Source organism: Danio aesculapii, chromosome 2 (assembly GCF_903798145.1).
Source record: "Danio aesculapii chromosome 2, fDanAes4.1, whole genome shotgun sequence".
Lineage (NCBI taxonomy): Eukaryota > Metazoa > Chordata > Actinopteri > Cypriniformes > Danionidae > Danio > Danio aesculapii.
The window spans coordinates 29530386-29555066 of NC_079436.1; the positions used below are offsets into that span (position 1 = coordinate 29530386).

General features: G+C 33.3%; 3 protein-coding genes and 1 long non-coding RNA gene across 4 annotated transcripts in view; 2 read left to right on the plus strand and 2 right to left on the minus strand.

The window, feature by feature from the left end:
- Positions 1-2785: 2785 nt before the first annotated feature.
- Positions 2786-6312, plus strand: en2b (engrailed homeobox 2b). The gene is made up of 2 exons (XM_056476711.1): positions 2786-3572; positions 5293-6312. Exons 1-2 carry the CDS (start codon positions 3104-3106, stop codon positions 5607-5609), a joined length of 786 nt encoding a protein of 261 aa, XP_056332686.1. The 5' UTR covers positions 2786-3103; the 3' UTR covers positions 5610-6312.
- Positions 6313-13496: 7184 nt separating this feature from the next.
- On the minus strand, positions 13497-13850 carry LOC130244335 (uncharacterized). The gene is made up of 2 exons (XR_008839225.1): positions 13796-13850; positions 13497-13681 (listed from the first exon to the last, which is right to left on the minus strand). It is a non-coding gene; the product is annotated as an uncharacterized LOC130244335 (long non-coding RNA).
- A 6-nt stretch (positions 13851-13856) lies between these two features.
- cnpy1 (canopy FGF signaling regulator 1) lies at positions 13857-23714 on the minus strand. Its single transcript, XM_056476729.1, has 6 exons — positions 23471-23714; positions 22335-22443; positions 20233-20348; positions 15618-15827; positions 14869-14965; positions 13857-13897 (listed from the first exon to the last, which is right to left on the minus strand). The coding sequence occupies exons 2-6, from the start codon at positions 22432-22434 to the stop codon at positions 13857-13859; spliced, it is 564 nt and encodes a 187-aa protein (XP_056332704.1). The 5' UTR covers positions 22435-22443; positions 23471-23714.
- LOC130234882 (uncharacterized) overlaps positions 23548-24681 on the plus strand; it is a 41774-nt gene continuing 40640 nt past the window's right edge. The window contains exon 1 of the mRNA XM_056465209.1: positions 23548-23614. Within this exon, the coding sequence (XP_056321184.1) occupies positions 23548-23614 (67 nt within the window). The remainder of the gene's footprint in view (positions 23615-24681) is intronic.

Consider the following 24681-nt stretch of genomic DNA (forward strand, 5'->3'; position numbering starts at 1 on the left):
TGACTGGGAAAATGAGAAATGTCATGTGAGCACATTGGCAATTTGAACCATTTATAGAATTACCACTTGACTCAAAAAAGATCAAAAGATCCAAAACAGACTCAATTTAGATGCATGCATGCATGTATATATATATATATATATATATATATATATATATATATATATATATATATATATATATATATATATATATATATATATATATATATATATGTGTGTGTGTGTGTGTGTGTGTGTGTGTGTGTGTGTGTGTGTGTGTGTGTGTGTGTGTGTGTGTGTGTGTGTGTGTGTGTACATAATCAGCTCTTTGTCCTGCCTTTACAAAACAAACCAAGTTTAAACATTGTACTAACATCATAATAATCTTTCATGTTGTAATGCTAAAAATGCAGAGAAAAAAGTGGAAAAAACACATAATATGAAAATATAACGTATAATGTAACGTGAAAATGTATAATATCGTGTAACCACACCAGTCAACAACATACGTGTGTGCGTGCGTGTGTGTGTGTGCGTAATTTAAAATAATAATAACAAAAGCAACAACAATTGTTATTATAATTATTATATTAAAATGCCTCAGATTAATAATAATTGTTATTGAAATGCTTTATATTAATATTTTTATTATTATTATTTCTTCTTCTTATCATTATTATTATTATTATTATAACAATAACAATAATTAATATTATTATTATCATCATCATTAGCATCAGCCGAAATGTTGCTATAACAAATAAAAATATATTATTTAAAAAATGGCTTTAGATATTATAGAGACGGCAATGTTTTTCTTAAATAAAACTAATTGTTTAAAAAGCTCCGACAGCAGGGGCATGCTTTGGTTGAGCCCAAAAAGTCCTTGAAGAGCATAAAATAAGAGTAATAAGGGTTGTAAAAGTGTTGCAAGATCAATCAAACACTTGATATTATGAAAGTTAAGTAGTATGTTAGTAAACCCATTTACTAGAATAAGCAAAACGAGCAAAATACCAACATAAAAGCCTACACTTTGGGTCTAAGTATGCATAAACTATTTTTGGAAGAAGAGGGAAAATCCATATCCTAAAATTTATTCATCTTCTATAGCCAAAATAACTTACAGGAAATTACACCATCAAACAAAATCAGTAACAAGTTCTGCTTATACACAATCCACTGTAAATATAGCCTATGCATCTCGGATGTTTTCATCAACATGTTTGTAATGTTACCACAATATTTAACTGTATCCTGTAAAAGTAAGTTAGGTATTCATCAAAGACCCCAAAATAAAAAGCCTATACATGGGTTTGCGTCAACATTTAAGGATCAACAGTTAAGCTAGATACTGTACATAAACTTTAAAGACTCATGGAAAGAAAAGAAAAATAAACTCCCGTGTAACACTGGACCACGTTTGTGGCCAAAGATGACCTTACATGCTAACCTTACATAAAATGTTCACCCTTAAACCAAATCATTAAGTTCTGATGATACACAAACAGTCAATATACAACGTCTTGTTTCCTTAAATATGGGCTACTACGTTATCACAAGAACATTACAGATTTTATAATAGAAACAGACGTAGATTTATCTACACTTACGGTCATTAAATTAGCGACGCTTCCTCAGAAAAGTCGAAAATGAAATTGAAAAATTGACTTCATTATTAGTCCGCAATTTCCCAGGGAAACGAGTGAGTTGTGTTAGCTCTGTTGCTAAATGTCACACTATGGGCCATGTGTCCCCTTTTTAATAACCCTATTTAATTTGCACCAAGGCCAAAAACCTGTACTGAAACTTCCCAATAAGCTCACTTCTAAAGTGGCCGTTTGTTTCATTTTGACGCCCCAGGACGCCATGTACGCTCCAAAGATCACCCCTGGTTTGCTTCGCTGATTTCTTTTAAAGCGCACCAGCCACGCCATCTACTCTCATTTAAAACTATTGGAGTGAATTGCATTTCGTTGTTTCTTGATCATTCATTAAGAACCATTTTCTTCTTAAAAAAATCCACTGAATATCAAAATATTTTGCATAGTATACGACTATCTCATGCAAGGAACAAAAGAGCATAATACCAGATCTAATGAGAGACCAATAGGTTGGGCTATACGATTTCAAAAGATGGCAGTTTGTTTAGTTTATATTGATAACGAGGAAAGTAAACATAAAGCTAAGAACACTGTAAAACTGAGCAAACGGGAAATTATTTATCATGATATTGGAATTAGCGTAATTGCTTATCTCATAATTCTTGGGCCTAGTTGAAGATGCCCCAAACCTCAATAATAGCATAGCAATCTATGTTGTAGAATGAGGAAGGTACACTATTGCGAAATTGGACAGAGTGTGACCTACTAGCCTACCGAATTACGAGTAAAAATGAACACACCCCTCCCCCATTGTAATTTATTAACCGTATAGCTTCAAGGAATAAAAAGGAAAGAAAGGGAAAAGAAAGAAAAGCGATTATACAGACAAATAACCAAACGATTGTTAAATAAATCGTTACTCTGTTTAAAAGTTCGTATTTTGAAAACGCAAAATATTTGGATGCTGAACACTTCTGAGGAGTACTATCGCTTTAAGCATTGAGAATAAGGCGAGGTTGGGTGCTGTCATTTACTCGAGAGTCACTGGGTCATGTGATAAAATTCGCTCCCTTTATTGGTCAAAGGCACGTGTCTAGGATACCGGACTGCGACGTCACCCGGGGGACTCGTATTAAAAATAAGAACAAAAATCCGTAGTGAAAGTATTCTGGAGCCAGTTTGCGTTTCCTTATTTACTAGAGCAGGTCTACTGCTTTGATTTGGAATAGATTAAATTTCCCTATATGCTCAAAAGTAGATATAAAGACAATTGCAAGAGGCACAATGTGGAATTAATTTCTAAAACTATGTTTTTTATTTTTACGCGCACAAGACGGTTTCGTCGCATTTAACCGACAAAAAACTGAAAAAAAGGGATTTGTCCTTTTTTCCCGTTTGTTTCTTTTTGCAGTGAAACTCAGAAATAAGGAAAATATACTACAACAACTGGAACACAGACATACTTGTGTTCGCACGAGAGCGAAAGGGGTTAAAAAGAACATTTGGAGAGTTACACTATGGAAGAAAATGATCATAGCAACAGAGATGTGGAGCGCCAGGATTCGGGCGAGGAGTCCAATAGGGCTATTCTTCCCCTGTTGCAGGCTCCTGGAAACCTACTCCCTCACAGAATCACCAACTTTTACATCGACAATATTTTAAGACCAGACTTTGGTCGCAGGAAAGAAGGAAGCAGACGCGAAGAAATTAACATAGTTGAAAGAGAGAATCGCTGTCCATCGGCTCCCGGATCAGGGCAGGTAGCTCCATTATCAGGGGAAGGAACCTCGAGCCCTCACGCTGTAAGCGCATCTAAAAAAACTGATATTAGCGCGGACGAATCTCTGAAATCCCGTGCAGAGACTGGAGATCAGTGTTTAAGTTCCGATTCGGACTGCTCACAAAGTAGCGCTGCGCAGTCGAAACAGCCAATGCTTTGGCCGGCTTGGGTATATTGCACAAGATATTCGGACAGACCTTCATCAGGTAAGAATTATAATTTTTTGTCATACATGTATATGTATAAACACTCTCAAATAGCCTATGATCTGTAATTAAAGTGCACGCATTTTAATTTAAAAGTGAACAGATTTAAAAAATGCTGAACTTAGGCCTATGACAAGTCGATAAGAAGGGGGCAAGAAAACGAAGAGCAAATGTTCTTTATGAATGTGAATCGGACCGCCAAGAGTAAGGGATTATTGTTAGGAGTTTTTAAATTAACTACAATAACGACAAATATTTTTATTATTATTTGCTATGTAATATTTGGAAACTTTGAAAAGTAGACTTAAATAACCTATCTACTGCTGTTGGCTACGTTATTTTTTTGTTAGGCTTATCCATTTCTATTTCTAAATTTATTTTCACCAGTTATTATTGGAATCGTGATGGTTATTTATCGTTTTACTTGCGTCGCATTAAGGAGTAGAAAAACCTAAAAACATCGCTTGTTTTATATGGTGCAATGTGGCTCTTCGTTAACTCGACTATCTTAAGTTGTTAAATAAAAGTGAAAAATGCTGAAGTACTAAAATGCTATGATTGGTAGTTATAATTTTTTGCCTTTATTTTAAAAAAGAACGTATTTTTGCGCCATTGTTACTTCAATGTCTTTGTTGATATTTAATTAGCATATTTTTGACAATGGAGTTGGACGCACCACGAAAGCTAAATGCTAAATCTGATCACTTCAAAGCTAGCTTCTGAAATAAACACACTTATTTTCGCTTTAAGCGGAAAGTGATAGAACGAAATTTCGCCCAATTTTGGAGAATATAATCGTAAAGAATAGAATTTCTGATTATCAAATTTCGAATGAAGTTCAAAGGGCGCATAAAACGGCCTTCCAAAAAAAGTGACAAGGCAAGTTTTTGTTACGTCGAAACTTCGGATTTTTTTAGGCTATATCTTATTGTACAAAACTTCGACGAACAAATCTTAACATTATTACCACGCAAGCCTGTAAATGTTTTTTTTACAAAATGAAACATCTATACATACTTAGCTAGTAGGTGAATATTTGGACAGGTTATATAATCCTAAAAGATGTACCCCACAACTTCCTTATAAAGGGACCTTTAATGGGTATGTTTCGATTATTCGATATTGAAATATTTTTATTATATAATCATATAAAATATGATATGATAAATATAACAACTTAAGCTAAATAAAACATGTAAAAACAGGGTGCTAGCAATGGCTCATCAATCTATTGTCAGAATTCATGCCACGCGGAACCTTTGGGCGCATTGGAGGACCCAAGAATTGACTAAAAATAGAACATAGAATAGGTAAGCCACTAGCCCTAAACGACAGGCACTACTCTTTGAGCAAGTTTATATATAAATATATATAAAACATTCTTATATAAATGTAGTTCCTATGGTAACAGAGAGAGGGGAAAGCCTCTTTCACCCCTCCCTTTCTGGCAGTCACCCCCACCCCCACCCACACCATGCTTCTATAGCCAAAACTAGAGCAGACTTATTGAAACATACGATCTGAAAGAATCATTGATGCAATTATGATAACTTTAAACAGCAATTTAACATTAAACAGTAGCCTATCATTTATTATTGTTTTAGTAGGCTACTTTTAATAATGGGCAACTAATATTAATAATACCAACTCATTAATGTGCACATTTTACGGCACGATCAAAACCTCATCACTTTCATTATTATTATATTCTGAAATACAGGACCAAGATCACGCAAACCAAAGAAGAAAACCCCAACCAAGGAAGACAAGCGTCCAAGAACAGCCTTCACAGCGGAGCAACTACAGAGACTCAAGAATGAATTCCAGAATAATCGCTACCTGACGGAGCAAAGGAGGCAAGCGTTGGCCCAGGAACTCGGCCTGAACGAGTCTCAAATCAAAATCTGGTTTCAAAACAAAAGGGCGAAGATCAAAAAAGCTACGGGGAACAAAAACACACTTGCCGTGCACCTGATGGCACAGGGACTTTACAATCACGCCACTGTAACAAAGGACGACAAATCAGACAGTGATTAACACGGAGGACAGGACATCTAAAATGCAATAATTCTAAACAAGGGCCAGTGTACAAAATACCAGCATTAAACGGATGAAAATTATATGTATGAGATATGATTTTGCAATATTATATGTATATATTTACTTTGTGTACGGTGGTGTACAACTTTTTTTTTAATTAGCATCACTGCTGTACACTGACTGAAACTTCAGATTTATTGCGCGAGGAAAAGGACGCTTCTTTATTTAAAAATAAAAAATTAAAAAAAAGAGGAGCGATTTGATTGACACTTGACGTTGAGCCACACGTGAACGTGTTTAATCCATGCTGAAGTCCAAAGATTTTTTCCTGCTGCATTCAGGCGACTGTGATTTAAAATAAATGGTAAAAATGTTTTATCTGATAGATGTTTGTTTGTTTGCATAATTTTATTACTGGATGAATGTTTTACTTGATTGACTTGTGTTACAGAGACATGGTATTTAAAAGGACAACATTATCATCATATCCCGCTTAAAAGAATTCAGTCTATTTTGTATTTATATCTATGGTGTACTATCCGGCAAGGATGGTTTACCTCACATCTCACATTTTCAGGAAATAGATCAACATCTGAATGCATACGAGTCAGTAAACCTTAAAAATCACTCTAATGCAAGTACTTGACTTTGTTGTCTGTTGAATTTAGCTGGGAATGTACAATAAAAGTTCTCAACTTTTTCCAAACAGCTATCCGGAAAGTTATTCAAAAGACATTTCGTTTCATGGCAAAACATGCATGTTTTATTATTCTATTTAAATATTATTATATAAAAAGGTTTTATGAAGTAGGAAAATAGTTACCTTGGAATTTTAAAGTACGCTAAAGCGATGAAAATCGAAAATAATGATAACTATTATTATTATTATTATTATTAATCAGCAGGAAATGTTTGAACATATATTTTGTATCCTTTTTGTTATTATTACTACCGTATTAAAAAACCCAGTGAAAGTAAACATAACATATACTGAAAACAAAGAAGCATCCCTACCTTCACAATACTTTGCAAAATGATAATTCTAAACAGATTTGGGATGAAGTGGCGGTGTGGGCAACCAAAGTAGTTATAAAATCGTCCCACGATTTCCCACATGCCAGTGTAAGAAAAATTCGAACGAGATTATATCAAAAAACAGATTTTTTTTTTAGTTTTTTTTTTTTAGATTGAAAGATCTCTTTTCAGACCGTTTTTTATTCAAATAGCCAAAATGTCTGAACACGTCAGTGGCAAGTAGCTTATTGCATTAGGGCAAAAAAAGCATAATTTTACATAATAATTTGTAGGCTAATTTTCAGTTTGACTTGCTAAATGTAGGCAGACATGAAAAAAGTGATAAGCCATAATCTTGTTTAAACCGCTCTGCACTTTTTGAAAACCACAATATTAACTTTAGCACGTGTTAAAATATTTTTAGTACAATGTTCGAGAAAAATTAACACACTGAAACTTTTACCAACATAAAAAGTTCACTAAGATGTACAGTCAAACTAAATATTCGTATTATTTAACACATTTTGTGTATATCAAACTTTTTGAGCCATTAGCGAACGCAAAAAGTGGCAACGAAGTAGAAGAGAAGCAAGAAAGAAGATAAGTGGCAATCAAAAATGTTTAATTTCATTGGTGAATCATCAAAGAGTCATCATTTCTAAACCCAAATGTTTGGGTTTAGACATTTATGTCTTAATGGGATTTAATTTAAACATAAATGAAACAAGCAACGATATATGGTCTTAAGCCAATTCTAGTCCAACTGTCAACACTTGGGGGAGACCAAATACTGCTAAGAGTAATCTCACAACCCAATACAGCTCATTAAAACATAGACTTTAAAACTATGTTGATGTTTTGGTTCAGCTGCGTCTGCATGAGACATTTTTATGATAATCTGTAAAATGACAGCTTATGTATAGCCTATAATAAATTATAAAGAGTCCAAAAAGTAAACTAATGCATAATTTGGTGCAATGATTAGCCTATCTAGCCTACTTTGAGAATTTACTGAAATTAAAATAAGCTAAACTCTAGCTAGTGTTTATGGATGAAACTTTACACATAAGCATACTAAAGTTTTACCTGACGCCATTAAAACATTTCTAGAAAAGTCGTATACCGAAAAGGTCCCACACAAAAGGCGAGCTATCTCTGAGAACCATTCCCAGCATTGACCTGTTCCTCAATGCCAGAGAATCTCATCTGCATTTCTATTCTTGCCAAGCTTGTATGTGGAAGTAACGCCCAACGGTCACTGACTTGATGAGCTTCACTGGGAAGAAAAAGGCAGTTGCCGCTCAGACGCGCAGCGAGGCTCCTGAATAAAGTCTGTGGCAGGAGACCCCGTTGAAGGTCAAAGCCTCCTGTCACAGCTGCAGGTGGCTCGTTTCACTTCGCCTACATTTCAGCACCTCCGAATTGAGCACGGATCTTAAAGGCATCTCATTAAATAATTTTACTTAAAACTTGAACGGATCATTTCTGCCGCAGAATTTGAGACGAAACGGACTGAGGAGATTCCAAGATCTCATATCCAGTTCTAGATCAGAGATGCAGAAAACACGGGATCTCTTATTATTCTCTGAAATATTCTGATCAAACATTCAGGTCTACAAAATAAAGCTCCCAAAAGGAAAATTATTGTTTTTTTTTTGGTGAGAAGAACGTTAAAAAAACAAAAAAAAAAAAACAAAAAAAAACTTTCCACTAGGCCTATACATAAACAAAGTTACCAAAAAGTGGTTTTCACAGTAATACATAACCATTTAAAACCATTTGAAGTAAACTTTCAGTCAACAGTTTTTTTCGTTTAAAGAACGTTAATAATAATTATAATAACAATAATCATCATCATCATTCAACAACCGCTCTTAAAATAAAGCTCACAAAGTTGTTGTAGTTTTTTTGCAGCAATGTATCAGATGAACCATTTTGGTTCCCAAAATAACTTTTCTGTTACCACCTCTTTAAATGTTTTTCACTATCAAAAAGGTTCCCAGAAAGGAGTTAGTAGCAATGCAGCAACCACCATTTTGGTTCTCCAAAGTTATAGAACCTAGCGAAACCAATTCATTGAATTTTTACATCAGAAAAATCTGAAGAACCTATTTCCAGTAAAGAATCAGTCTTCTTTATTGGAACAGATGTTCCACGAAGAACCTAAAACACATCATCGCGTCATATATGTATGTATGTATGTATGTATGTATGTATGTATGTATGTATATATATCTTCATTTGTGGTTGTTTAAAATGTACTATTTATTAATTTATTATTTTAACATGCTCTTCTCACTAGAAAAATTAATAAGCAATATTAACTGTAAGGTTATTTAAGAAACTAAAATGGCTTCTCCATGGGATCATTTTGAATGATTCCTTTTGGAACCATTATTTTCCCTTTGTGTTATTCAAGGGTCCCATCTTCATGAAACCATCAATGCAAATAATGAACAATTATTTCTATAATGAAAAAGGTTCCTTGTTCTTTTTTTCCCAAATGTATTAATTGTGGCAAGTATGAAGAACATTTTATTATAATAAAAAAATTTCAACAACCAATTTCCATAGAAAACTTTGATGTGTTCCAGCATTTTTATGGAGGCATAAACTCCGATTAAAAAGCTTCCTAACAGAAGACTAATTAAGATTGATACTGAAAAAAGAATTTCTTCAGATATTTTCAGATGTTTTTGACAGAAAAAAATGGTTTCTTTAAGAACTGTTCACTGAAAAGTTATTTAGAAAAATCAAAAGCATTGCTGCAAAAACCCATTTGTAAACCTTATTTTATTTATTTATTTTTAAAAGTTTCCAAAATGATTATATTTGAAGAAAAACATTTTTGGTTTCCTAAGCTTTATGTAATCTAAAGAAAGTTTTGTTCAATGGACATTTATAATTCTTTATGAAACCATGAATAATATTTATGAAGAAACTCAATAAATAATAATCATACACAGTTGAAGTCAAAATTATTTACCCTCCTGTGATTTTTTTTTTCAAATATTTTTCAAATTATGTTTAACAAAACAAGCCTTTTTTCCACAGTATTTTTTTGTTTCTGCAGAAAGTCTGATTTGTTTATTTAGGCAAAAATAAAAGCAGTTTTTAATAAAAACAAACAAACATTTAAGGTCAATATTATTAGCCCCCTAAAGCTATACTTTTTCAGATTGTCTACAGAACAAACCACTGTTATAATGACTTGCCTAATTAACCTAATTAACTTAGTTAAGCCTTTAAATATCACTTTAAGCTGAATACTGGTGTCTTAATAATTTACAAGATTTTTTCATGTTCTGTCATCATGGAAAAGATCAAAGAATCCAGTTCTTAGAAATGAGTTATTAAAACTATTATGTTTAGAAATGTGTTGGGAAAAAATCTTTTTGTTAAGCAGAAATTGGGGAAAAAAAACATACAGGGGCCTAATAATTCTAGCGTCAACTATACATATTTTTAGATAGTTAAAATGTTCTTTGCGCTATAAATTGTAAGAGCTGTCTGAAAGTTTTTTTTTTTGCAGAACCAAATATTTTTTATTTTATGGTGCAATTGTGAAATCTTTTGTAACCATTGCATACTTTTCAGTGTAAAATAATATTTTATCTACAATTTTTTTATCCTATTGTCTATCAAAAAGTTCCAAGGGAAAAAGTTATTTATTTATTATTTTTTTTTAAGTATACTGCCAGGTTTTGGCTGCATTTCTGGAGAGACTAAATATGAAACTCCAAAGGACAGCTTAAAATCTTGTCATTCATAGTGGTTCCCTATAAACCACTATAGTTATAGGACCTGCTCTGCAAATGAGAACAACACACAAACACAAAATGATTCTCTGCCTAAACAGTTCTTTCCAAAGTCTGAATGGCAGAGGTTCCTGAGGCCAGTCACTCTAGAAAAGAAAATACATTTCAGAACAGTGTTGATCTCCCTTGTCTGCGTATCACAGAAAAGCCTATCTTGTCCCCATTCCAACTGAGTCATTTATCTATAGTTTTTGAATGCTTCCTAGTCAAACTTGAATATGCAATGAAGAGCTGGGGCTTTGTGGCGGAAATATAATTAAGGCAGTGAAAGATGTAGAGGGTGAAGAATGGGGATGACATCAGGCCAATTTCACACTTGGCACTCGGATGGCCAAGCCAAAGCCAGGCTCTTGCCACGCAACACAGATCAAAGCACACTGCCAGTTCAGAAAAAGCAAAAAAAGGATTTAAGTATGCTAATCTCCAGGACAAATATATTTTAATCTTGTTAGAATACAAGTTAACGCCACAGCTCAGCAGTTGAACTTTATTGCGAATTTAAGGGAGAGATCAAATTTCACTTACATTTTTTCAATGTGTATACATTTTTGTTCATTCTGGCTGACTTTGGTAATTTGACAAAATGGTTAATCATCCAGTTGACATGATTAGAGAAGAAAAAAATGCTATGCTTTTACTACATGTATAGAGTCTCCACTTTAGTTCTTCTAAAACATTTTGTTTGCATTGGAAATCAATGTATAACTGTCCAGTTGCCTTTTTTTTTTGAGTCATAGTCCACTGCACCTTGGTAACACTCGATTTGTCATTCTTAATCTCAAAAGCACATACACAAAGCTGGGTAAACGCAATAGAAATAAGCTACTTTGTAAGGTCACAACCAACTTTTTAAAACAACAAGCAGTTTCCTGAGACAGGTTACACACATAAAACGTCAGCTTTGAAGTATTAAAGAAAATAAGTGATCTAAAACTGTAAAATTTCGTGAAAAGTATGTGAAAGTTATCATCCTTCAACCAGTAATTCATTTTACTTCACAAGTTACTTCAGAAGTTTCAGGAACAAAATCTACTAAGAAAACCCACATTATATTCACGTTTACTTTGTTTACTTTTTTTTTCTTCCATCCAACAGAACCACCAAAAAACAAACAATAAGTTAAAACAATAATCCATGCATCTCTCAATCAATGAAAAAATATAGGCAGGAAAAAGTGTGTGATAAAAACAAAAACAAATCTATAATGATATACAGTTGAAGTCAGAATTATTAGCCCCCCTGAATTATTCACCCTCCTGTTTATTTTTTACCCAATTTCTGTTTAACGGAGAGAAGTTTTTTTTCAACACATTTCTGAACATAATAGTTTTAATAACTCATTTCTAATAACTGATTTCTTTTATCTTTGCCATGATGGCAGTAAATAATATTTTACTAGATATTTTTCAAGATAGTATTCAGCTTAAAGTGACATTTAAAGGCTTAACTAGGTTAATTAGGTTAACTAGGCAGGATAGGGTAATTAGGCAAGTTATTGTAAAACTTTGGTTCGTTCTGTAGACTATCAAAAAATATATAGCTTAAAGGGGCTAATAATTTTGACCTTAAAATTGTTTTAAAAAAATAAAAAATGGCTTTTGTTCTAGCTGAAATAAAACAAATAAGACTTTCTGCAGAAGAAAAAAGATTATAAAAAATAAAAATTCTGATTTCAACTGTGTATACAGTATATGGTGCATAAATGAGTAGACCCCCTTTTGAAAATTACAATTTTTATCCATTTCACAGTGATTTGGCTTTTGTTAGATTTATGTAGTTTTGGCATTGGTACTGAATAATCTAATGTACAGTGCTCAGCATATATAAGTAGACCCCTCACAAATCTATCTTTTAAATTAATATTTTTAATAGGAAGCTTTACAATATTGTATTTGCGCATATAGATTAGATTAGTCAGCACTGAAGGCATATCTGGAGCTTATCTAACAAAATAACTTATGGTAATGGTCCAAAAACTAGTACACCCAAATGTATATGTTATAGAAAAATATTAAATACAAAAAAAAATAAAAATTAAGAAGCAAAAAAATTTAAACATTTATTTTACATTTTGTATTTTGTATTTTTTTTAACATTTTGCTTGAATTTAAATGTATTATCTTTCAATTTTTGGTGACTAAAATATTATTTTAATAAATATATCTGTTTTGTTTAAATGCACCAAAATACATTGCCTATATTCACTGACAAATGAATTAAAATATTCATTTTTAAAATGGGGTGTACTCAGTTATGCCGAGCACTGTATATGCACAAATATTTTTGTACAGCGTCTTATAAAAAAAATATACATTTAAAAGAGAAATCTGTGAGGGGTGTACTAATTTATGCTGAGCACAGTATGTTAGCAAGCAAAATATTAAATTCTTTCAGTAAAGGGTTAAAGATTAAGTTTATGCAAAATAATAATATTATGAAACGAATGATAAAAATGTCAACAGTTTAGCTTGTAGGCTGGATAGAGGATCACTCATTTATGTACATCAAAGTGATCATCTGAAAAAATGCCCAGGTGCTATATTTCCCAAAAGGAAACAGGCATCATGTACACCAAGCATTGCCTTGTCATACCTAACATTTTCCCACTGAGCACAGAGAGCAGACTTGTGTTAAACAACGCAACAATATCAGAGGAAGCAGTGAGTATTGTCATTTTCCCCCTGAGTGATTTGGCTGACACCCATATCCAGACCAACTCACAGAGCTGAGCAATCATGGCGTCTCTTGCTCCTTTACTCTCCCAAAACAGAAGCTGCCCCTGAGCTGCTGCCCCGGTGGCGCATGCGCAGTTCTGCATGGAGGGAGCTGTGAGGGAAGGGTGCGAAAAGGCATGCCATCGTGCTCACCCAGCGGCCATGTTCAAAAGCCTGACTTGGACAGACATGGGACGTCAGAACAAAACAAGCCGACTGTGCCGTGAAACCATTTGGGCCAATAAAGCTTTCTGTTACTACATCTAACCTGCCTGTTTGCTGACATTAGTACTTTTGAATTGGGATAAATGAGCCAAATATGAAAACAAATGGTGCACTTATTCGCTTTCATTAAATCATTTTATTTCCTTTTATCACAGGGTGAAACAGACACAACTGACACTGGTAACATCACAGTTGATGTTGCGTCAAGTCCAATGAAACTGAATAGAGATTAAAAATAATCATTGAATTACAGGAATAAAATCTATTTAACACCAATGTCTTCCAGCAGTTTTCATGTCTGTGCATATAAAGGCAAAACAGGTAAAATGTTCATTTGTAATACGATTTAATAAACTTATATCATTTTAATTATTAGAATTTTTCATTAGATTCAAAAACAAGAACAACATACTTTAGGAAAATATCTGAGATCTCCACTTTGGTCCAGGTTTGTGAGTTTTCTCCAGATAAGGCTAAAGTTCACTGTGCTGGAAAACGGAGCTCTTACAGTGATCTGGATGTGTAAAGGAAACAAGACATAAAAAATAGTTTAGTGTTTGATAATCCACACACAACAAAAACACCACATTAAAAATAAATAAATTATAATAAAAAAAAAGACTAAGCTTTTAACTGAGATTGTTCAAAAATATTTGTGCCACAAATGTTTTGAGAAAAATATATCTTAAGTATTGCTTTAATAGACTTTATGGTTACTTAAATTTGGCAGGAGCAAGTTTTAAAAAAAATTTTCAGAATCTGTATTAGAATAATTTGAACTAAATAAAAAAATTCTGCTTATAATACAATAAAACAGCTTGCTTATCTATCTATATGTATGTATGCATGTTACTTGTTTCAAGTAACACAAGTAGAATTCTACAGATTTATGTTAAATTAATGCTGAAATGGCCTTTTTATGTGTGTTTTATTTAAACACACATAAAATGTCATTTTAGCATTAATTTAACATAAATCTGTAGAATTCTACTTGTGTTACTTGAAAACGATAGTGATTTTCACAGTTATGATGATTGCACAGGTCAGATGACTACACATTTAACCTCTTTCTAAATTTTGTACAATGCTAGCAAAAAAAGGTATTTACACAATTCCTTATAGGAAAGACACACCATGTTCATTTTTGATTATATTTTATAAAAACAAACTGCAAAGCATTTAGGTTTTGAGAAAAGCACATTTTACAGGTCTGAGACCGAATTTAAAATGAGAAACAAACTCTAGCCTAATCTGAATAAAATAAAAGTAAAAAATAAATAAATACATAATGACTAAGTAACGTTTTAAGCAAAGAAAAAGTCAAACACATAAATAAAAAATACATTTATATTTACAGAAAAGCACTACATAAAGGGAATAGTTGAAATTCTGGAAGCTTTATAAAGGACAGGTTAAATCAAGTCATCGCTATGGCCTACGTTTCCTGTAAAAACATCCTTGCCTGATGTTTTCATATGTAAATACCTGATACTTCACTGCACAACGTCTTTGCCACATGGTCTGCATCACTGGCGAAGAGAGAGATGATATCATCTTCCAGCTCTTCCACAATGCTTTCACACTGCAGCACACATTTCAATATACATTAGTTAGCATCCTATGAGCATGCCGATAGGAAATAAGCACCAAGCAATAATCATTCACAACAGCAAAAATAATTTTAAAAATACATTTCGCAACAACGGGCAGCCATCTTTAGTCTGGTTAGTCTGCCATCTTGGATGGTTCAAGAGACAACTTATTACACATTACAGACATTTTACTGACATTATAAATTCAGAGACCTTTTAAGTAAAATAGAAAATGTAAAATATGAAAGAAAAAAATTAGATTCACAATAATTGGAATGCCTACAGTAGATGTCTTAGTCTTTAACCATGTGTATTATTACAAGAAAACTTTACAAAATCCTTTGAGAAAATAATTAAACGCAATTATAAGAAAAAGCTAACTATCAAAATATATCAACATTTTTTTTAATGTAATTTAATTATTTTAGGGCCACCACATTTTAAGAAAAAGGAAACCTGTATTGCCGAGTGATCCAACATAGCAATGTATACAAATGTTTCTTAAATATTTAAAAACGTAGATTAAGATTTTTTTTTTGGAAACTGACAAAAAGAATGCTATGAACAAGAAAAAAACTTTTGATCCTTATATAAAAATAAACAAAAATTTAAAACTTTGAACAAAATAAAATTGTTACTCACAGCAAACTTCAAGGCACTGGAACTCTCTGGTCCATCAAACTTAAAATTTTTGAAATCTGGAAAATTCCCGCCATCATTATCTCTTGGTGCAAATCTCTTGTAGCTCTTTTCTTTGGTGTCCGGGTTCTCGTACTGAGCATAATCGCTCATGCTTTTGCAAACTTCTTCCAGCAGTTCAGTTAAATAAGTTTCAGACCTAGCAAGAGGAACCTAGCGGAGAAAGAATTTGGAATAAAATTATAGAAAGACTAGTTGATAAGAAGTCAACCTTCTCAAAAAAAGAAGAAAAAAAAAGAAGAAAGAAAAAGACAGGGCACTGAGGTCACTCCAATGACCTTTTCCTTCCGTTCTCATTTAAACACATCCCCTGTGCCACGATGCTGACTTTTAACCTGCATCTCCAAAGTTGCAAAAGTAGATCTCCTTGCCCTGGCAACAGAACAAAAACACACTGTGGTGTCTAGACAGGTCAAGGTGCACCCTGCTCCCGCCTCTCTGGCCTCCCCCGGAAGGAGAAAGGGGAAAGGGTGACGGGGGGCGGAGAGAGTGAAAGGCCTGGAGAACGGGGGGTAAGCAGTGGGGAGGGGACTTGTCAACAGCAGCCAAGTGCAGGGTAAACACTGCAGTCCCATCCTTTGGTTCTCTTGGGCAGCTCATCTCTTCCACCCTCCAATGATCAAAGCAGGAAGTCTTCCTTGTCAGGCCAGTCAAAGGGTGGAGGGGTTGGGGGGTGAGGGGGTTATTGGGAAAGGGACAGGTTGCAGATGAGCTGGATTTTCTTGCGATGTAGATATATCCCTGACCCCATTGTCCCCTTTCAGACACAGTATGGACCCTTCCGGTCTCACTGATTACATTATGAGGGCGTCTCTACCCCCTCCACTCTTGTGAGGCTCGCTGACATAAAGAGGCTTCCGTGGCTCGCTGCCATCTGGTCACAAATAAGATAAAAGGTCCCACGGAAGGACAGCAACCTATCCACACATCCCCCATCTTTTTAATTAAAAAGCTGAATGCGCTTGGATGGACTGTGAGATAAGACAATATTCGATCAACTACGAGTGGAAAAAAAGTCAGTGAACAGAGGAGATGATCGCTTGTCTATCGATGAGGAAATTTAATTTCATTCAGCAGGACTTTTAAACGCAAACAATGTGGGTGTAATGACATCCTCAGAATAAAAAGTGGATTATTGTATTTGAGATCTTTGTCAATTACACTTCAACTCATTAAACTTTAGGCCACTTTGGGCTAACTATTAAAGAGAAAAAAAAAAGATTCTGTTGTGCTCAAAAGTCCAAAAGCAATAAAGAATCTTGCCTTCGGATCTAGCAGAGGGTGGCCTGTGTGCCGCATCCTCTGCAGAGTCCTTATCATGCAATCCTGAAAATGGTGGGGAATTAAATTCCTCCCCGTAACAGTCTGAAGGGTTTGAATAGAAGCTGTCAATAAAGAATTTCTGTAGGAATAAAGAGGGGGGGTCCAGGCGGCCCAGGAAGAGAAAAGGCTTCTCAGGGATGCCATCCTTCACTGAATTCCCATTGGAAAGCCAGGCATCATTGTAGTAGTGTGACACAGGGTACTTCATTTTTTCTGCTTTATTTGCCTGCTTTAATGAGGAAATTGTACAGAGTTTGAACAGAGCATATAGTTTAGAAAAAAATGATCAGATTAAGAGTTTTTATTATTATTTATATGTAAAATGACCTTTCAACGATGGCTGTTGAAGGTTATCTTTCATGAATCTGATAAAAACATGGGGTGCATTGCAGGGGTTCACCTACAGCTTCTGGGCAAGTGAACCAAGCCAAGTATGAAAAGAGAAACAGGTAGGGATTTGGGGAGATTTAATTAGCATTTATTTTTAAGTGAAGCTACACTCAGGGAACAGTGAGTGAGTTCTGCTAGACTGCTTCTGCCTGCTTGCTTTTTATTGAAGAAATATGGGATACTTGGAAACTAAAGAGCAACGTGGGCAGATGGATATAGTGACCACTCATGGTCATTATGTGAGTTGTAAATATGCCAGACATTATTTATGAATCTGTCAAAAAGAGAAAAAGTATAACAAGCAGAAAATTTAAAGAGTGATAGAGGCACCTTTACAATGAACACATTCTTATCTTTCCATGAAAGGTAAAATCTTGGACAAAATCATGATGTTACAGCTCCGTGAGCTGCAATTTAAAGCATAATTTGCAATTAAAACCCAAATTCTTGAGTCCACCTCAATGAGCTGATAAATGACAAATTAAGAAAAAAAAGACAGATGCATGAAACAAAAAAAAAAAAACTTCCTTAATCGCCTCAGCTGCAATGAAGCAGGATAAAACAGATTTTAAGGTTTTCGTTTCATCCTTAACAATACCTGTAATGACCTTTAACTTGTTTATCAATTCACTCATACAATGAACACGACATGTAAGTCTCATTATCAATTAGGACAGATTGTTACTCGCGCTACATTTCCCATCAAACAGTCAAACAAAACATATTTTACCACAGTTGAAACAGCCTGCAAGGGGAGGGGAAAAGTCAGAAGTGAACAAACACTTGTTATTAGGCAGCAGTTACAATCAAAAGGGGATTAACCCCTAATCAATAGTGGAGTCAGGCACCTAATGACAGTCCCTGGATACCAGAGGTCAGGGCTTAGAGTTCATTGGGTCTGACCTTTACACATTGACACCACTGTTTAGAAGGAAGCTGTGAAAATGGCTCCCCTTACTCAAGTAAACAAAACAAGCTTTAAAACAGCAGGAAATATTAAAGAGATAAGTCAGGCAAGTGTACACTAAATATCAGTGCTGTCAAACGATTAATTGTATTCGCATCCAAAACAAGTTCATATTTACAAAAAAGATTTGTGCATACTGTGTATATAAATACATGCATGAGTAAATTTTATAAAATATGTTTATATATTTATAAATATCTATAATTAACAAATTATATATAAATATTTTTCATTTATACATAAATATACAAAGTACAACCATAGGTTATGTAAATACAAACTTTTATCTTGGATGCAATTAATTATTTGACAGCATTAAGTTTGTGTAATCATAAAATAATGATACATGATATAGTGCATAATGGGTGTGAGAAATAAAATTTATAATAAATGGGCTGCAGTTGCGGTAAAGACTGCAAAACTTGTGCACCAAAAGAAAAGATATAAGCTACCTCCTAGCTAGCTAGCTAACTTTTTATTAAGATCACTAATGCCGTGTTCTTGAGCAAGACAAACCACAGGTGGCTGTTCTGAATGACCCCGAGCCAATGACTATGTTACCATACACCAATTTTCACAAATCTCATCACTAGTTTACATGTACTGTAATCAGATTCACGCATTTTATACACATTCCGGTTAAAACTTGTGTTTAAAAAAGATTAGATTCAAAGTAGATTTTAAAAAAAATTATCATTTTTCTATTTGTTTTTAAGCAGACCATGACATCTGAAATAAGTAACATTGGTTTAATTTCTTAAGTCCATTCAGTAAAAATTGCACATAATCCACAACCTAAAGTTATAATTCACACTGAAACAAGTCTTTACTACTGGAAATACCAGTCAATCTGTATGAATGTAATGTTTTGTTGTTAAAAAAAAAAATAGCAATTTATTTTTATTAAATAATTCTTTTAAAAATATAGTAATTACACTACAAGATGAGATTCATATAAAGTAAAATAAAAATTGTCATCTTGTCATCAAAAATCTTGTATTCGACTAGACATCTAAGTAAATTTGGTTTGACATTCCCAGTTTGAAAATATTCATTTATTATTTAAAGCTCATTCCGAGTACTTTGATTATATCAAACTGCAGCTGACATTGCTTAATAGCACTACTAAAAATAAACTAATATTAACACATTTGTTTAAGAAACATTAGATTTAAAGAAGATTTAAAAAAAAGTTTATCGTTTTTGTATTTATTTTTTAAGCAGTCTATAGCATCTGAAAAGAGAAACATTGGTTTAATTTCTAAAGTCCATTCAGTGGGTGTTCTTTTGCACATTAATAGGAAACCCATTTTATACCTTGAGTGGCTTTTTGACATTTGAGTGTCTAATGATTAGATATTTTATTATTTCTTTCCAGACTTTCATTTCTAATGTTGTACTTCTACTGTATTAATTATATTGTTAATAGGGCCAAGCTAAACCTATATTTAGGTTACAGTGCATTTCTAATATAAAAGTGCTTCATTAGGCAGCCTAATGAAAACATACAGCCAAAATATATATTTATCAAAATAGAGGTTAATCAGATCAACTAAGGTGTTTACACAAATTGACGAGTCAACCTTATGACAAATTAATTAATATTTCACACAAGCAAACAGCAATGTCTGCCCCCCAAAAAACTAAAAACTAAACACTCAGCAACATAAGTCTATTCAAAGTAAAATGCCGTCATATTAATATATTTTTCAAAAATTGTTCTTCTTAAATGTATTCGTAAACTGAATTGTGACTGACTTTGATACCAGAGCATTTAGGTACAGTAAGTGTAAAACCTAAATATTTTAACATGTTTACATCTCTCATGTGTGTAATGATGAATGTAGTTATTTCGTATAAATTAACACAGACTCGTACCTTTTTGTCTGTAAGACTTCCATCAGGTTTAAGTCTGAAGCCACCAACATGAATCATCTTTTTTGGATCCGTCTGACTGATGGAATAGTTAATTTCATCTGCAATTGCCATGCAGGCTGAGAAAAGAAAAAAAATACTTAATCTCTTGAAAGTGCAATCTTAACTATCTTGACAATATGTTGCAAGTCAATACTTACAGTAGGAATAATTTTGTATATAAGAACTTAATTTAAATAAATTAGATGCCCTGCAAAACAATATAGGTAAATAAATATACATTTTACACAAAACCGCTTAAAAAACAAGATACAAATCTGCAAAGTTAGCGAATATGAAAGGTTTTTAATCATGCATTTTATTCAAAGCATTTTAGCTAGAATATGAGGTTTCTTTTTATGCACTGTGTGTAGTTTTTTGGAAAGAAAAAAACACTAGCTATGCTTGTGGTAAAATCTTGAGTTTGCTGGCGCTTAGTCATGCTTGCTATATTTCCATGGCAACTGCCAAACCTGGGCGGAGCTTAAAGTAAGCTTTATCTGAGCCAAGCTTTGCACGCTTTGACTCTCCAAAAAGATTTGGTCCTAGCACTAGTTAAAGTTTCATTATTTTGGATTACTACATTTTATTCTATAATATAAACCAACATGGCTCTTTTTAAAAATCTTAGTACTGCATTATAACCAGACTGGGATATACATCTAAACTGTACGTTTACCATACAAATTAACTTCGGAATCCTCTAAAAGTAAGAGATGAAATCTATTCACATATAAGACAGTAGAAATAGATTGTGTCAGTACTGCTTTAATGCTGGCCTTTTAAAAGGCACATGACTTACATTCATAGGTCATAATCAATGAGACATATTTCCTTTACAATAACTTAGTTTTGGGGGAAAAAATAACCTGTTTTTGAAAGTTACACTGTACAAAACATTTGTTGCAAATTAAGACGTAGACGTTTTGGTAAAAAAAAATACACATTGTCTACAACCTAGTTATAATTTACACTGTAACAAGTCTTTACTACTGGATCTACCATTCAGTCTGTATCAATGTAATGTTTTGTTTTTGAAAAAAAAAAAATAAATAATAAATTATTAATTTATTTTTATTAAAAACATTCTTTCAAAATATAGTAATTAGAGTACAAGATGAGATTTATATAAAGAAAAAAAAATTGTCATTGTATCTTATCAAAAATCTTTCGACTAGACATTTTTCGACTAGACTTTTTTTTGTGATCTTGGTTTGACATTGCCAGTTTGAAAATATTCATTTATTATTTAAAACTCATTCCTAGTACTTTGATTATACCAAACTGCAGCTGACATTGCTTAAAAAAATAGCACTACTAACATTAAACTAATATTAACACATTTGTTCAAAGAGAATGGATATCAGCGGCACCATCTTCATTATGATAATTTCTTTAACGTCATGCAGAAGATTTGTTTAAAAAGTGGTCTAACGCAGGACATGCACCAATTCAACAAGCTTACACCATCTAAGAAATCATCTTTTCGCAGCATAGTTATTTAATCACAATCAAGCATAATTAACTGCAGTTGGTTTTTAAAACATAAAACTAATTTGAACCATTAACAGGACATTTTAGTCAGTGAGATAAATATAAAACTGAATGAAACAACATTGTTGTTCAGGTTGAATTATGATCATTACAAATAAATCTGTCCTTCCAATTCAATCATTTTATATCTATGTAAACTATTTTTGTTTTAAAACCCAGTTGAATGATGAAATAAGTTTAGTTCTTAGCAAACCAAAAGTCAAATGTTGTTAGATATAAATAAAAAGAAAGGCCTCAAAAGTGATTGATTGCATAGGGCTTAATGATTTATCTTTAATTTGATAAAAAAATATGCTTGATTATACATCCCTTTAATCATACATAAATCAGCATTTACTCCATATAGTATTTAATAATCGTTGTAAAAAAATATGTATAAACTTGACAGTGACTGTTTAAACAATGAAAATAAACGACACAAAAATTACAACAAGGAAAGTCTGTTTAGTGACCAACTCACTCCAATCATCTTATACAGCATTACAAACGTTTTCTTTATATGATCAACTCACCTGAGCAGTACAGTGCTTCATCTTTCTTTGAATCAGTTGTCTGGAGCAACATGAGCGCAGCCACAAGAACAAGGCGAATATGCGTAATCCATGGTGACATGCTGGTCTCCTGAATGAGGAAAATATAGCAATTTTTTTTCTTAAAGCGTCACTAACAAACTAAGTTCCCAGTTATCCCAGTTTAAATGAATGACTCCATAACCATCTGAAACATCTTAACTTCTTAAGCAAATACTCAGTTATCGAAACTGGCAAACAAATTAGTCAACGTTTTGACCGTATAATTTGAGTATATTAAAAGTAGTGTCTGATGCTGAGAAAACTCAATTTGAACAAACTTACGGGCAACAAAAATTACATAAATACATACAAGTCAGTGTAAATCAACTGTTCACTAAGGATAACAAACCTATCAATGAGCTGTTACAATGTACAAAACATACTTAAACAAACAAGACGCTTCTGTAACAAATTACTGGGGTGTGTCGGCTTGTCTAAATTCTTTGAATAAGCCTGAAAAGTGTGTCTTCCACAAGTGGGAATAAATGCAAAAACACACAAGACCTTTTAAAGAATAAAAACATGAAACATGATTACATGAAACACCCAGGACATGTATCATTTTTCAAAAGCTTTCATGGTTGCAGCCTAGATATGTGGGTGTCAAGTGTGTCACAATGTGCTACATTTAATGAACAACATGTCTTTAAACTTTACTAATTTTAGGAAAGTTTTGAATGAACTAGCGCCCCCAACTGATCAACACCCATTCTCTTCTATAGTCGACACCATAGACTGTAAACACTGACTCACCTCAGTATACACACCTCGGAATTTACAAGTGTTTCGAAATATTTAAAACTATTTAATGTATGTATATTTGGATATATGCTTACCAATGTCCCCTTAATTACGGGGCGCTCTAAACACTATAAGTAAAACTTCTTGAACAGGTAACGTTACATGTTGCGCCTGTACCACCTGTTTCAGGTGAGAGAGTCTAAGTTTATTTTAAACATCTAAAATAAGCAACTAAACAGCTTACAGCTTTAGGAATACACCGCCCACCAAACTGTCGTTGTACAGTTAATTAACGGAATCGTCATGACAAACAGTAAAACTGTTTACATTCTTACCTGAGACGTTACGTGAAAAACAACAAGAGGTGAATGAATGAATGAGGCACCGGAAAAGTTTTCGTTGCTACACAAAAATGGCTGAAGGCAAATCAAGAAACAAGTTCGATGCTACGAAGCTGACACTAAAACTTCAAGCATTCCGTATGAAAATGAATGACAAACGCTCTTCCTATTCAAAAAGAAAAGACTTTCTACGTGCTTTCCTGCCGTGCTGCCACGACCAGCAACCGTGCTGGCCACACTAAAAACTGACAGGAGCGACAACCAATGAAATCACAGAATTTTGATACGTATCCAATGAGAGCAAAGAATGACCAGACATCAAATACCCGGATGAGAAAGTTCCCACACAGAAGTAGATAGGAAGCATTAGTCAAGTTTTTCCACCCCAAATCATGCCTAAGGTTTTACAGGTACAAATACATAGCAACAAGAACAACAAAAATATGAAATACATAATAATAATAATTTAAAAAATCGAATTAAAAGACAATGGGAAAATACTATAAATATTTTATATAGTTTTTCAATGATTTTCTTTACTTTTTAGGGCCCATGTACTTCAAAGACAAAAAAAATCATTTTGTTACCAAAATACTGTGACAAATAAATAATAAATAATAGGAAAAACTTTTTTTAAGGTAATATCATTTGGGGTAGCTGTAGGCTATTGTGATATGCTGAAGCTGTCAATAAAGAAATGTGGAAATTCAAAAATAAATAATAATTATTTCTAAATAGGCATTGGGCATTTAGGCTTTACTAAATCAAAAACACAATTAAGTAATAGAAAAATGATTCCATTAACTGAAGTACAGTAGCCGTTTTAATATCTTATTTTGTACTATGAAAGTAAACCCTGACATATCCAAATATGTAAAATTTCAGAAAAGCTTCATTAAAAACATCAAGAAGTTTCATGGGTCTTGTAATGCAAAGGTAACGTTAGCAGAAGTGTTTTCAAATGTGTTGTACGTTGGCTTTACCCACAATCCCTTGCAGTTGAACATTCACGTTTGAAGCCTTTAGATTTCAAGTCAGGCTGTTCGTCACCTATTATGGAAAATATTCAAGGTAACACTAGAAAAACAGGAGCTCCACTAACGTAACGTTGCAAATGGTTGTTGTATAAATGTAGCATTACGCCAGGTCGATGAGATAGAGATGTTATTCGTTTGTTTGTTTATCTCATTATTCAACATATTCAA

Bases quoted from the DNA above. Each gene is read 5' to 3' on its own strand.
- en2b (XM_056476711.1), top strand. From the start codon at position 3,104: ATGGAAGAAAATGATCATAGCAACAGAGATGTGGAGCGCCAGGATTCG. The intron at 3,573-5,292 runs GTAAGAATTATA...TCTGAAATACAG, and splicing joins TTCGGACAGACCTTCATCAG to GACCAAGATCACGCAAACCA.
- cnpy1 (XM_056476729.1), bottom strand. From the start codon at position 22,434: ATGTCACCATGGATTACGCATATTCGCCTTGTTCTTGTGGCTGCGCTC. The intron at 20,349-22,334 runs GTGAGTTGATCA...TTCTTTTCTCAG, and splicing joins TGAAGCACTGTACTGCTCAG to CCTGCATGGCAATTGCAGAT. The intron at 15,828-20,232 runs GTACGAGTCTGT...TTTCTCCGCTAG, and splicing joins GAAGTCTTACAGACAAAAAG to GTTCCTCTTGCTAGGTCTGA.